This window comes from Neofelis nebulosa, chromosome 8 (assembly GCF_028018385.1).
Source record: "Neofelis nebulosa isolate mNeoNeb1 chromosome 8, mNeoNeb1.pri, whole genome shotgun sequence".
In the NCBI taxonomy this organism is placed as follows: domain Eukaryota; kingdom Metazoa; phylum Chordata; class Mammalia; order Carnivora; family Felidae; genus Neofelis; species Neofelis nebulosa.
The window spans coordinates 38,781,217-38,797,411 of NC_080789.1; the positions used below are offsets into that span (position 1 = coordinate 38,781,217).

Genomic DNA, 16,195 nt, shown 5'->3' on the forward strand with positions numbered 1-16,195 from the left:
AGCTTATCTCTATTGGTGGCCTGGGATTTTGATAGTCTTTTAAAAATCAGCTCTCCCTAATAGGTTGCATTGCATGAAAACAGAATTCACAGACATGCTATACAATGCTTTATTGTGTGGAGAATTACTGATTTTACCAGTGAGGCATATCTACAAAAAAGAAAATAGGATGAAGCTCAACAAAGAAGTCAAAAGTCTTTTTATTTTTATGCTATTGTTTCTCATGCATGTTTCTCTTAAATGGTTACATATGAAGTAGAAAATATTTACTATAGTAAAAAACTTACTAGTGTAGAACCAAACTTGAAACTCAATTAAACTAATTTTTCTGCAAACCTTATCTTATGAAGAGACATATATATAAATAAGTTCACTGATATTAAAACAAAAATATGAGTCAGGTTTTGAGATGATAAGTTCAGTTTACCTTCAACTCAATCTCAATTTCACTTAAGGTTCTTAATATAATTGAAAGACTATGAAGTTTCTTCTGAATCATCAAAATTAAGTTATATAATTACCAGCTGTATACTTTACATAGGCATATGTATATTTTTTATGCTATAGGTTATGCAAAATGTTAATATATATGTGGTGTTATCATAAAGGATCAATCCAGTCACTATTAGTGAATTTAACTTTCCTTCTTTCCTCTAATGTTTATCTCAAGAAAAATTTTCTTCACCCAGGCCCACTCTTAAGATGGAGGGGAAAAAAAGATCTGAAGAAATCTGAGGGCTGGGCTTTTTCCTCTTTCAGGACTGAAGACAAAGTTTGAGGGAAGGGGAAAGATCATTAGATTAGAGGGTCAAAAGTCTCTGAAGCAAAAAGGAGAACAAAAGACAAACTTTCCATCATAAAAACCCAGAGAAGAAACAAGAGACTCGAGATAAGTTATCTTCCAGTGTGGACCCCTCTACTGACTGGAGACACATCACCACAGAGCAGGTAGGGACCCTTACAAGCCATAAGAAAAAGAATTTCTTCAGGAATTTGACCATGTTGAGTAGAGCTAGAAACTTGAAGAAAGTTGCTCCCACTAACATGGGACTGAGCAGATACAGTGGAGAATCTCTCTATGAACCCAGAGCAATGGACTCCTCACTGCTCTTACAAATACATACCATGCACAGTGTTTCTTTATGAGACCAAATCTACAATAACCAAAGAAAACAATATCATTTTTTAAGTTTACTTATTTTGAGAGAGAGAGAGAGAGAGAGAGAGAGAAAGAGAGAGTACACAAATGGGAGAGGAACAAAGAAAGAGAATCTCAAGCAGGCCCCACACTGTCAGCGCAGCGCCTGATGTGGGGCTCAAACTCATGAACTGTGAGATCATGACCTGAGCTGAAATCCAGAGTCAGACACTTAACCTACTGAACCACCCAGGTGCCCCAAGAAAACTGTATCATTAGTCTCCACTGTCTGCTGGCTCATTTTCTAAGAGAGACAAGAACAACATAAACTTCCAAGATGCAAATGTATTTCAATTTATAAATATGTTGGTTTGTATAAATATGTAAATAATGTACAAATTAGTAGATAAGTATGTAAATTATAATGAGGTACACTTCAAAATAAAGAAGACATATAAAACTACAACTTGAGGGATTGAAGCACCTTCATGGATATTCAACATAATAGGAGAAAGGAAATAGACAACTAAACCAAATCTTCTTTCCCCCACAGCATAGGTCCCTGAAGAGACAATTGACGTCTTAGAAATTCATTTGTATAGAAATCAAAAGCTTCTGAATTGTCTCCCAGTTGACTGATATCTTGGGTCTGGATATCATGTCTTCATGCATTTTCACTAGCAATTGAGACAAAATCATTGACTTTATCATTAATTTTCTTCGGAGAGAAGTATTCACCACCTACTAAAAGCAATCATTTTCTGCAGTGATTATTCAAACATAATATTCAGTATATCCTACTAATAAAATCACTCTGAACTTACAACTGTCATAACAATTGTTAGTGGAATATTGAAGCCCTTGCTCACTGACAGCAATAACAACAATAAACTTTTTATGTTTGCTTGTAAATGACCAGAAAATGACCATGAAGATATTACATAAAGTCTTTGTGTTAAAGATTATTGAAATAATCTCAACTATTAAATCTGAATTCTCCTACTTTTTTTATTTTCCTCTTAAAGAATCATAATGATTTATTCCTGCATTAGCTTGAAATATTAATAAGTATCTTGATAACACAGTGTCCAGTATATAGTAAATAAAGGAAGAAATATATCAGCTGTGAATATCCAAAGAAGAGTAGGTAGGTTTACAATACCTATAAAATTATTTGGGGTGAAACAAATTAAGAATAGTCATTTAAAACAATCTTTTCATGACGCCTATCAACAATCTCAATTCTATATTCCCCTCCAATCATCTATCTTCATCGCATTATTTTTACAAACTCTTACTGTCCTTGGTGGGTTAATACTTTTTCCTATTACTGTGATCAGAGGAAACAGATTCCCCTATCACTCCACTGAGTCAATCAGTGTCTCATGGAGGCTAAATGCCCATGTTTACCCTCTGAATATTACCAATATAGTATTATAGATGACACCAGAAGAACTGGTTTGAAGAATTCTGTAACACATTGGAAAAAACCATCACGAGTAGGGCAGCAGACTTGTCGACAGAAAGCAAAATGTACCAAGTAGCAAAAGGTAGAAATTCAATATTCATAGAAAATTCTGCTTCAGGATCCAAAGGACAGCAGAAAGAATGCCAGAAAGTAAAAAGGCACAGATGGAGATTTTTACAGCAGAACTGTGGGAGGCAGGAATTCTTAAGTGAGGAAGTCACTGGAGCATTTTTTCAAACTGATGTCTGTGTACATTGTGTAGAGCCCATAACAGCGTGTGGAGACCTTTCTGAGATTGGGATGCATTAACCATACACTAGGCAGTGTGGCATGGAGGTCAAGCTCCTTGATTCTGAACTCAGATCGCTTACAAATTCTAGTTTACTACATTTTTAGCTCAGTGACTTTTGGCCAAGTTTTTCAACCCCTCTGGTCCTCAGTTTCCTCCTCCGTAAAGTGTTAATAATACCCTACAGGCATATTCTGAAGCTTAAATTATACGATAAAGGTAAAGTAGTTAACACAATAAAAGCTATTGCTATTATTACTGTCATTAATATTAGGGAATCAGTCGCATTTTAAGCATGACATCCAAAGGACTGATGTAGAATGTGTGCGTGTGTGTGCGTGTGTGTGTGTGTGTGTGTGTGTGTGTGTGTGTGTGTAAAATCCTCAACAGGAGATAATTTTGGTTTATATTTTCTTTAACTATCACTGTCTTTTTTTAATGTTGGATTTTTATCTACATCAAACCCCATAAATGTAACAAAAACCATCAAAAACTAAAATGTCAATTTTCCTTTTAATCCATCATCTCTATTTCTCTAAAATTATCTGGCATTCTTTGGGTATTTATAGCTGAAAGATTTCTCCCCAGCTCGGTAAGTCACCAAAAATGCCTTTGACTAGTTGCTTGGGGTTTTTGTAATGGCCCAGTTTTTCTATGACTATTTCTCTAATTGATCTCATCATGAGTCCAGAGTTTGTCCAGTCACTGACCCAATGAACACCTTCCTAGATCGTTTTGCTTGTTTGAAGCAGGTTTAAGTGGCTATGCCTTCCTCATTAAATAGGTTTGACAAAAAAGCAGGCTCCAAATCTGCCATCATCTGGCATTTTCACTGAGGCTATAACACTGTCTCTTCTTATATTTATGACTTACTTTTATATAGCACCTCCTCTTAGACTTCTCACTGCAAATTTGGATGCTTTGTGGGCTAGAAGAGATCCATTATTACTATTAAATCAATAAATTATCATTTTGATAATACATAGTTATTTTTGCCTACCATGATGACTAAATAAATTCTTTATATTTTTATCATCTACACTTAGAGTTTGTTTATTTCTTTTTATTTTAAATGTTTATTTTTATTTTTGAGAGAAAGCACGTGTGCAAGCAGGGGAGGGGCAGAGAGAGAAGGAGACACAGAATCCAAAGCAGGCTCCACACTCTGAACTGTCAGCACAGAGCCCGACGATGCGCTCAAAATCACAAACTGCAAGATCATGACCTGAGCCATACTTGGATACTTAGCTGACTGAGCCACCCAGGTGCCCCTGTTTCCTGTTTCTTTTATTTCTATAACATAATGTTTGAATAATGTTTATATTTATACTTAATGGTAAAATAATGGTGTATGTCTTTCATCCTTTTTGCCTAAAAAATTGGCTAACTTCACTACTTCATTCATTCATGTCATACAAAAACCATTTATTGAAGGCCTCCTAAATGCTGGGAATTCAGTTACATGCTCTTTTTATTTTACAGGGAGTAAATTTTAATGCAAATACTTAGAAATTTAGATAAATTTTAGAAACTAAAGGCTTTCATTGAGTTATATATCATGAACTATTATTCTCAGACATGTTGTTCAAAAACTTTTAGTCTGGGGGCGCCTGGGTGGCGCAGTCGGTTAAGCGTCCGACTTCAGCCAGGTCACGATCTCGCGGTCCGTGAGTTCGAGCCCCGCGTCAGGCTCTGGGCTGATGGCTCGGAGCCTGGAGCCTGTTTCCGATTCTGTGTCTCCCTCTCTCTCTGCCCCTCCCCCGTTCATGCTCTGTCTCTCTCTGTCCCGAAAATAAAATAAAAAATGTTGAAAAAAAATTTAAAAAAAAAAAAAAAAACTTTTAGTCTGAAAAGACATTCCATAGAATATTATACTAATTGTCTTTATTTAAATGTCACATACTGAGCAAGCAGCAAACATGCTGGAGAAGTAGGATCCGTACTTCCCAGCGTCTCTCAAACAAAGAAGCGCTTTGGAAGTCCTTTGAAGCCAAAGGACTTTGTACCCCAAGAGTCTGGGAGGAAAAGAGACTGAGTCTACCAGGGAGAAACTGGGACAACCTGATGGACCATAGGTGGATGATTGCGAACTGGGGGAGATAAAATGGGCCACGTAGGCACAGAAGGGAGGATCCCCTTCTGCAGAGAGACGAATGGAGGAGAGAGCAGCTGGGGAAGCATAGGAGGATTATCTGGACAAGAGAAAAACCTCCAACTGGGACAAAGAAGGATCCCATCTCTAACTGCAGGGCTTTCTTTGGACTGGGGCTGGCTGCCCTGTTCTCACACCTGGGGAGTGGGGAGCCACCTCTGGGTTCAGTGGTAGGTCAGGGGCGCAATCTGCAGCAGGAGAAACTGGTCCCCTCCCCCGAAGGGCTGTAGCACAGGACATAACCAGCCAGGACCACACATCGGGCAGCATGGAGAGGTGCTTCCCCAGTACCGGGGCGCACAGAGCGGGAGTTTAATTCCCAGCCAAGTGCCAGGGCACAGGAGTCTTGTCTGAGCCCGTGGCACAGTGAGGATGGCTTCAAAGGAGTGATCGGGGACACCACGTTGCGAAGGAGCGAGTGGGGGTCGCCATTTTTCTCCCCACCACCACCACCACCAAGGAGGGGCTCACATTAGAGTCGGGACCAGCCTACACCAAACCACGCCCCTCTGCTCCTGGTAACTGTGTGTCTACTGGAGCAGGATAGACGCTGTGGAACCAGATGGCCCCTCCTCCAGACCAGCGCTGCTGCATTGTCTGGATTAATTCTAGGACCATTCTTGATATATAGATATATTCTCCCTTCCATTTCTCCTTCTTATCTCTTCCCTCCTCTAGGCTGGTTACTCTGGTTATTGGTTTGTTTAAACAGACATATTTAATCCATTCTCTTGATACATGTTCTACACGTTCTTTTTTACTTTCTTTTCTCTCTCTCTCTTTCTGGAATAATCAAGCCATATAATTTAGCTGTCTGGGTAACTGTATCTTTTGTTTCTTTTTCCCCCCGACTCCTTCCTTATTTTCCTTTCTCTCTCTCTGGATTAAGTCTTTCAGTCTCTCTGCCTAATCAATGCTTATTTTTTCTCCCCCCCACCCCCACCCCTGTCATTTCTCTCTTTGTATGTGCTCTTTCACTGGCACCGCCTCCAGCCTGTCCTTTACTTGTAGGTGGTGTTTCTGGTTTTTTGCTTTTGAATTGTTTTTACTTTTTACTTTTTTAATTTTTGTTTGTTTTATTTGTGTGTTTTTGTTTCCTGTTTGTCTGTTTGTTTTCCTTTCCAAGGCTACTTCAGGGAACAAGTCAAAGCACACCTGGTAGAGGGTCCAAAACATCACTATGAGTAGGGAAATAAAATAACCAAAGTCACAACAACAGATAGCAAGTAAACACTCTCCAAAAAACACCTCCTGAAGGGCCAGGCCCTGAAAAGTGTATGACCCCCCCTTTAATATAGGAGTGCTCGCAGGTGCAGAGCACATAACAAGCTTTTAAAACTTATAAGGAACAGAAAACTAGCCAAAATGATGAAATGGAAGAATTCTCCTCAAAAGAATTCCAGGAAGAAGTGACAGCTAAAGAATTGATCAAAACAGATGTAAGCAACATAACTGAACAAGAATTTAGAATAAAAGTCATAAAATTAATTGCTGGGCTTGAAAAAAGCATAGAAGACACAGAGAATCTATTGCTGCAGAGATCAAGTGACTAAAAAATAGTCATGATGAATTAAAAAATGCTATAAATGAGGTGCAAAATAAAATGGAGGCAGCCACAGCGTGGATTGAAGATGCAGAGGGGAGAACAGGTGAATATAGAAGATAAAATTATGGAAAAAGAGGAAGCTGAGAAAAAGAGAGATAAAAAAAAAAATCCATGATCAGGAGGGGAGAATTAGAGAACTAAGTGATTTGATCAAACAGAACATTCTCCACATCATAGGAATTCCAGAAGAAGGAGAGAAAGGGGCTTAAAGTGTACTTGAACAAATCATAGCTGAGAACTTGCCCAATCTGGGGAAGCAAACAGATGTTGAAATCCAAGAGGCACAGAGAACTCCCTTCAGATGTAACTTTAATCGATCTTCTGCACAACATATCATAGTGAAACTGGCAAAATACAAGGATAAAGAGAGAATTCTGAAAGCAGCTAGGGATAAACGGGACTTAACATGCAAAAGTAGATACATAAGGGTAGTAGCAGACCTATCTACTGAAACTTGGCAGGCCAGAAACGAATGGCAGGAAATCTTCAATGTGATGAACAGAAAAAAATATGCAACCGAGAACCCTTTATCCAGCAAGTCTGTCATTTAGAATAGAAGGAGAGATAAAGGTTTTTCCAAACAAACAAAAACTGAAGGAATTCATCATCACTAAGCCAGCCCTACAAGAGATCCTAAGGGGGTCTCTTGAGAGATCTGTGAGTGAAATGTTGCAAGGACCACAAAGTACCAGAGACACCACTACAAGCATGAAACCTACAGATACCACAATGACTCTAAACCCATGTCTTTCAACAATAACACTGAATGTAAATGGACTATATGCTACAACCAAAAGACATAGGGTATCATAATGGATAAAAAAAAAAGACTCATCTATTTGCTGTCTACAAGAGACTCATTTAGACCTGAGGACACCTTCAGATGGAAAGTGAGAGGATGGAGAACTATCTATCATGCCATTGGAAATCAAAAGAAAGCTGGAGTAGCCATACTTATATCAGACAAACTGGGCTTTAAACTAAAGGCTGTAACAAGAGATGAAGAAGGACATTATATAATAATTACAGGGTCTATCCATCAGGAAGACCTAACAATAATAAATGTCTATGCAGCGAATTCAGAAGTACCCAAATATATAAAACAATTAATCACAAACATAAGCAATCTTATTGATAAGAATGTGGTGATAGCAGGGGACTTTAATACTCCACTGACAACAATGGACAGAATCAATAAAGGAACAAGAGCCCTGAATGATACATTGGACCAGATGGACTTGACAGATATATTTAGAACTCTACATCCCAAAGCAGCAGAATATACCTTCTTCTCAAGTCCACATGGAATATTCTCTAAGATAGATCACATACTGGGTCACACAACAGCCCTTACTAAATATAAAAGAATGGAGATCACACGATGTACACTTTCAGATCACAATGCTATGAAATTTGAAATCAACCACAGGAAAAAGTCTGGAAAACCTCCAAAAGCATGTTCCTTAACATCCTTCTAAAGAACAAATGCATAAACCAGGCAATTAGAAAAGAAATTTAAAACTATATGGAAACAAATGAAAATGAAAATACAACAATCCAAACCTTTTGTGTTGCAGCAAAGGCAGTCCTAAGAGGAAAATACATTGCAATTCAGGCCTATCTCAAGAAACAAGAAAAATCCCAAATACAAAATCTAACAGCACACCTAAAGGAACTAGAAGCAGAACAGCAAAGACACCCCAAACCCAGCAGAAGAAGAGAAATAATAAAGATCAGAGAAGAAATAAACAATATAGAATCCAGAAAAAAAAAAAACAGTAGAGCAGATCAATGAAACCAAAAGTTTTTGTTTTTTTTTTAATAAACAAAATTGATAAACTTATAGCCAGGCTTCTCAAAAAGAAAAGAAAGAGGACCCAAATAGATAAACATCATGCATGAAAATGGATTTATTACAACCAATCCCTCAGAAATACAAGCAACTATCAGGGAATACTAGGAAACATTATATGCTAACAAACTGGACAACATGGAAGAAATGGACAAATTCCTAAATACCCACACACTACCAAAACTCAAACGGGAAGAAATAGAAAATTTGAACAGACCCATAACTAGTGAAGAAATAGAATCAGTTATCAAAAATCTCCCAACAAATAAGAGTCCTTGACCAGATGGCTTCCCTGGGAAATTCTACCAGACATTTAAAGCAGAATTAATACCTATCCTTCTCAAGTTGTCCCAAAAAATACAAATGGAAGGAAAACTTCCAGACTCATTCTATGAAGCCAGCATTACTTTGATTCCCAAACCGGACAGAGATCCAGCAAAAAAAGACAACTACAGGCCAATATCCCTGATGAATATGGATGCAAAAATTCTCAACAAGATGCTAGCAAATCTAATTCAACAGCACATAAAAAAAATTATTCACCATGATCAAGTAGGATTCATTCCTGGGCCACAGGGCTGGTTCAATATTCGCAAATCATCAACGTGATACATCACATTAATAAAAGAAAAGATAAGAATCATATGATCCTGTCAATAGATGCAGAAAAAGCATTTGACAAAATACAGCATCCTTTCTTAATAAAAATCCTCGACAAAGCCGGGATAGAAGGAACATACATAAACATCATAAAAGCCATTTATGAAAAGCCCACAGCTAATCTCATCCTCAATGGGGAAAAACTGAGAGCTTTCCCCCTGAGATCAGGAACATGACAGGGATGTCCACTCTTACCACTGTTGTTTAACATAGTTTTGGAATTTCTAGCATCAGCAATCAGACAACAAAATGAAATAAAAGTCATCAAAATTAGCAAAGATGAAGTCAAACTTTCACTTTTTGCAGATGACATGATACACAACATGGAAAACCCAACAGATTCCACCAAAAGTCTGCTAGAACTGATACATGAATTCAGCAAAGTCGCAAGGTATAAAATCAATGTACAGAAATTGGTTGCATTTTTATACACCAATAATGAAGTAACAGAAAGAGAAATAAAGAAAGTGATCCCATTCATAATTGCAGCAAGAACCATAAAATACCTAGGAATAACCAAAAATGTAAAAGATCTGTATGCTGAAAACTGTAGAAAGCTTATGAAGGAAATTGAAGAAGACACAAACAAATGGAAAAACATTCCATTCTCATGGGTTGGAAGAATAAACATTGTTAAAATGTCAATACTACCCAAAGCAATCTGCACACTCAATGCAATCCCAATCAAGATTGCATCAGCATTCTTCTCAAAGGTAAAACAAACAATCCTAAAATTTGTATGGAACCACAAAAGACACCAAACAGCCAAAGTAATATTGAAGAAGACCAAAGTGGGGGGCATCACAATCCCAGACTTTAGCCTCTGCTATAAAGCTGTAATCATCAATAAAGTATGGTATTGGCACAAAAACAGATACATGGACCAATGCAATAGAATAGAGACCCCAGAATTGGACCAGAATATATGGCCAACTAATCTTTGACAAAGCAGGAATATCCAAAGGAAAAAAAGACAGTCTCTTTAACAAATGGGGCTGGGAGAACTGGACAGCAACATGCAGAAGAATGAAACTAGACCACTTTCTTACACCATACACAATAAACTCAAAATGGATGAAGGACCTGAATGTGAGACAGGAAACCATCAAAACCCTAGAGGAGAAAAGCAGGAAAAAACCTCTCTGACCTCAGCCGCAGCAATTTCTTACTTGACACATTTCCAAAGGCAAGGGAATTAAAAGCAAAAATGAACCTCATCAAGATAAAAAGCTTCTGTACTGCAAAGGAAACAATCAACAAAACTAAAAGGCAACCAATGGAATGGGAAAAGATATTTGCAAATGACATATCAGACAAAGGGCTAGTATCCAAAATCTATAAAGAACTCACCAAACTCCACACCGGAAAAACAAATAGTCCAGTTAAGAAATGGGCAAAGACATGAATATATACTTTTCCAAAGAATATATCCAGATGGCCAACAGACACATGAAGAAATGCTCAGTGTCACTCATGATCAGGGGAATACAAATCAAAACCACACTGAGATATCACCTCACGCCAGTCAGAGTGGCTAAAATGAACAAATCAGGAGACTATAGATGCTGGCGAGGATGTGGAGAAATGGGAACCTTCTTGCACTGTTGGTGGGAATGCAAACTGGTTCAGCCACTCTGGAAAACAATGTGGAGGTTCCTCAAAAAATTAAAAATAGAACTACCCTATGACCCAGCAATATCACTTCTAGGAATTTATCCAAGGGATACAGGAGTGCTGATGCATAGGGGCACGTGTACCCCAATGTTTATAGCAGCACTCTCAACAATAGCCAAATTATGGAAAGAGCCTAAATGTTCATCAACTGATGAATGGATAAATAACATGTGATTTATATATATAATGGAATACTACTTAGCAGTGAGAAGGAGTGAAATCTGACCATTTGCAGCAATGTGGATGGAACTGGAGGGTATTATGCTATGAGAAATAAGTCAGGCAGAGAAAGACAGATACCATATGTTTTCACTCATATGTGGATCTTGAGAAACTTAACAGAAGACCATGGGGGAGGGGAAGGGGAAAAAACAAGTTACAGAGAGGGAGGGAGGCAAACCATAAGAGACTCTTAAGTACTGAGAACAAACTGAGGGTTGACGGGGGGTGAGGGAAAGGGGAAAGTGGGTGATGGGCATTGAGGAGGACACTTGCTGGGATGAGCACTGGGTGTTGTATGGAAACCAATTTGACAATAAATTACATTTTTTTTAAAAAGGGAGAATAGCAAACAGAAAAAAAAATAAATCAATAAATAAATATCACATACCTTCATTGTAATATTCACAGTCAAGTGCTAAAAAATAAAAGAATAAATATTAAACTGTATAAGAATCTGACCACTTATCTGAATGTATGCAAAATATGGTTATATGTTTATCAGTGAACAATTGAAAGAACACAGAAGGATATCATTATTTGGGAACTTCCTCTAAGCAAAGAGAATTCTTTAAGAGTGATGTGTTGTCATTAATTAGATTTTATAAGATTATTTTATAGGTAGGCAAATATATCTGCCTATTTAGAAATGTCAACTGAAAGTGTTAAAATCTTAAGCATTCTTTCGATGACTTAACCATCTACACAAGTAAATAAAAAGTTTAAAAGTGTGAATCTGAAAGCAAATTCAAATGCCTTTTAAAAAAAAATACATTTCTGATAATCAGAAAGTGAAATTTCACAGCCATAAGGGGGATGCAGTCATAAACGATTTGAGGATGGTGTATAATTTATAGTTCAAACGTTAAAGTGACAATAGTCAGACACAGAAGGGAAAATTTGACCTCAATTGTTATTTTTATAAATCCTTTATAGATATACTACAATTTATCTGCACTGTCAAAGGAATATAAAACTTAGTTGTCTTAAAGAAATCCTATTTCTATGCATTCCATGGTATTTGTTCTATGATAAGATGGTTAATCTCTTTATGAGATTCTCACCTGATGCTGATGTTCTAAGTAGGGTACTCACAACAAATAGTGGATGACCTCCAGTGAACAGATACCCCTTCCTGACAACATTTGTATGCATATGCTGCTACGCTTGTGCATAAACATTCACAGTCCCCACCGAGATTACAGTTACACGTGTCTTCATGGCAATTTTTGGCAAAAGAAGTGACATCAATCTGAAAATGGAATGGAAAATGAGTTAATTTCAATAAGTACTGACAATAACTGATTAAAATTCAACCTTCTAAAAGAAAACTAACTGGTCGGTTCAAAATTTGGCATTATCAGCCTAATACTGCCACCTAGAGTTCTCAATATCTCAAAACTTTTTATGGACCAAAGGAGAAAGGAATTTATTAGGTAAATGTAGGATCAAAAAACTAGCAAAACAGGTAATAGGGTTAACAAAAAATAGAATTTCAGCACCTGCAATATAGTAACATTTTGATATTTTGTAGAAGCTCGCTGTTTCATTATTGGCATGTTCTCATAGTATTGAAAGAATGTTCTATTACCAATTGCACTTTTACTGATTTTTATGAATACTTTATTTTTTTTAACTTTATTGGGGTCAAAAATTATTATGTTGGGAAGGCATTTAGAAATTTAAATTTCTGGGGTGCCTGAGTCAGTTAAGCATCTGACTCTTGACCTCAGCTCAGGGCATGGTCTCACAGTTCGTGAGTTCGAGCCCCACATTGGCTGTCCACTGATGGCATGGAGCCTGCCTGGGATTCTGTCTCTTCTTCTCTCTGCTTGCGTGTGCATACACATGCATGCACACACTCGCTCTCTCGCTCTCTCAAAATAAATAAACTTAAAAAAAAAGAAATTTAAATTTCTGAATAAATCACACTCCATCTTGGTATGCTTTTAAGACCATTTTAAAATGTGCCACCACTAATACTTTTAAACTATACATTGGATTGAGGAGAAGAACACCCATGAAATGAAGCAATGAGCTGAAGAAAAACATTTATGGCTTTGATGTATCATTTCTGACTTTGAGGATATATGTCAAAATGTTCGGTAAACTAGAACAGAGTACTACAAATATTATGTATAAATGTATGCTGTTACATAAGACGGATTGAGAAGGAAAGTAAATCAACTGGATGCATCTCTTCTACAGAAAATCAAACTACCAAATCTGTCTTCTTAACAATGGTTATGTAGTACACCTGAAGAGCCAATAGTTAGGTAACTTGCTTGTCCCATTCATCTCAAATAGCATAGATATGGCAGTACCCGTTTAAATGTAAAAGTTTAGTAAAGTATTCAGTTACCACATTGCGACATGGAGCAAAAACATCGCTGTACAAAATGGAGCATTCTTTCTTGGCATAAGGAAATTTGTTTTGATGTGCCTCACAGGGTTTAAATAACTCACTTGGGGTTTCACACTGTTGAAGAAAAAAAAGGGAGAAGAGAAAGTTTCCCGGGGGGACTTCTGAAGCCGAAACCAGAGTGAACCATTCTGACTCCATCCACTACAATCACATCTACTGTATTCTCATTCTTTTAGACAGGTTTTACCTAAAGCATCTGTAGTCAGCCAACTCAATGTTAATAGTGTATATATATATTTTTAAACAACTAAGCATACTGTTAAAATTATGGCGATATTAGAGAGAGAGTAAACAGTTTTTGAATTTGTTTCAAATGTGGTCATTAAAAAACTGCGTGAGCAAATGATTCTCTTTCTTTTTCCAGTTTCAGCTCTTTCATTTCTGTCACAGCCGTTCTCTGAGAAATTGTATAGGCACAAGTGTCTACAGGCTCACCTCCCACAGACTCAGAAATGTGGTCTCTGCCTCTTCTAATCCACCTCCCTGAAACCACCTTGGAAATGTCATCAATTGTCTCTTCATGAGAGTTGCCTAAATATAAAGGCCATGTTTTGGTGTTCATCTCACTTAACCTTTTGCTACCTCTGACTCTGTATATTACTTCACCCTTTTTAAACATCTCTCCTCATTTGTTCCTTGTGACACCATTTTCTTCTGGGTTTCCTCCTAATTCATTGGCTGCTACCCCCCATTCTTCTACCCCTTCCGTCTATACAAAGCTTGATCCTCAAACCTGGTTTTCCCCACTCTATATACACTTTTCATGGCTTCAACAACCTGTATACTCTAGTAAGTGCCAAATCTGTATTTCCACCCAAATCTCTTTCTTGAATCTCAAAACTGGAAATCTCCACATAAATTCCTCTATTGCTTCTCTTTAGTGCATCCTAACCTATACTTACCTTTGCACCTCTGTCCTGTACCCACTGTTCTCCACCATCTACTCTCCTCAGTGAAGAGTGCCAGCATCCACCCACTAAGCCAGCAAGATAGGAGACTTCCTTGAATCCTCCAGATTCATCATTCCTAAATACAATCTTTCAGCAGATGCTAATGATTTTAATCTTTAATGCCTCATAGGTTTGTGTCATTTTCTAAATCTTCTCTGACTTAACACAACTAGCTGGATTAAAGAACCTCCCAACTAGTTTTAGGTAGATCCTAGGACTATCTTGCCACTCTATACTCTGCATCCTAGCCATTGCCTACTTCAGACCCTCCAGAACTGCCATATACAACCTCTTGAAATCCGATTAGGCACCAGTGTTCCTGACACCTTTTAACGGGCTGCTCTCTCCTTTCCTGCTATGCTGTTACCCATCACCTTCACTTTTGTAGCTACCATAAGGCTTGCAGGATTCAGCCCAATGACACCTTCTTCAGGAACTTTCCTTTGACCATAATGAAGTCCAAGCCATTCACCTCTATCAAAGCACCTACCTGTCTCATATATTCATTGTTAATTTTTCTACCTCAACTACCAAACTAGACTCGAAATTTCTAATGACAGAGGCTTTGTTTTAATCATTTTATGGGTTCAAAGAATCTGGAAAATATGAAGTGCTAAATAGAACTTACCAAATGAAAAAACTTTTTTCTTAATTTTTATTTTTGGATTAGGTATGAATAAGAATATACATTATAGTGAGTCTAAAATTCTTTGATCCAAATATTTAGGTATTATTATAAATTGTTTATACCTTAATTCATTTTGAAAGAACAAATGTAAGGTATTTCCTCCAAAAACTTCTAAATGCCACAAGATATATGAGAGCCATAATAAAAAGGATTTGGTATTTCTCCATAGAGTAGGAAGTTCATATATTAAATAAAAGGCTTGTACTTTTCAGCTTAGACCACAATGAAATATGCTGCTTAAATTTTACTGAATTAGGTGAATGTTTTATCTGAGGCCCCTCTTATGCTTTTAAAGAAATTTAGATATATTAGGTAAATTGGGTAAAGTGGTAAAGCAATTAATCAAATAGTAACCAATCAGAAAACTGTAGTCGTGGATACCGCTCTTAGTTAGAAAGAAAAATAGGCTAAAAAGAGAAAGTAGAAGAAAAGAATGACACCAATTTTCAATTTGACTCTGTTTTCGGAGTTCATTCAGCATTTCTCAAAGTGTGACCCATAAGACACTATTTCCTTCAGAACTAATACATAAAACATAGGTTCTGTGTCAATAAGTTGGAAAATCCTTCAAATTCATCCCTCCCTTGGAAGGAAATCCTTCAAAAAAGAAATATGTCTAACCTAAGACATATCTTCTTCAAGAAATCCTTCAAAAAAGAAATATGTCTAACTTAATTTATTCAAATTGCTCCCAAATGTAGTTGACCACAAATCCACTCCCTACCCATTCCCACCCCACACACAGCCATGTCTGGAGAACAAATGGTAAGAAATTCTGCCTTCATTTATCCATTGCTTTGAGTTGACAAAAGTTACATTATTAGAAATATAAATACCTTGATAAAGCATTTTGCTTTATGGAAGGAAAAGTATAAGATTAAAAGACGTGAATTTGAACGTCACCTCTGCTTCTTTCTGAGCATATATTAGTCAGGTCATTTAACTTTCCTGAGCTTCAATTTCTTCATCTATAATATAGAGGCAATGCCCTTAACATTACAAGACTGTCACAAGAATTACATGAGAAAGTAAATGTGAAAGTAAGTTGTCAGCTATGACATAAAATAGTATTAT

The 16,195-nt window shown here is 37.1% G+C and overlaps 1 protein-coding gene across 1 annotated transcript in view; it reads right to left on the reverse strand.

Moving 5' to 3' along the window:
* The window catches only part of OTOGL (otogelin like), a 149,063-nt gene that overhangs the window by 51,615 nt on the left and 81,253 nt on the right, over nt 1-16,195 (reverse strand). Inside the window, exons 29-31 of the mRNA XM_058741923.1 lie at nt 13,421-13,537; nt 12,154-12,310; nt 11,450-11,476 (exon numbers count right to left, since the gene is read on the reverse strand). Coding sequence (XP_058597906.1) covers nt 11,450-11,476; nt 12,154-12,310; nt 13,421-13,537 — 301 coding nt within the window. The remainder of the gene's footprint in view (nt 1-11,449; nt 11,477-12,153; nt 12,311-13,420; nt 13,538-16,195) is intronic.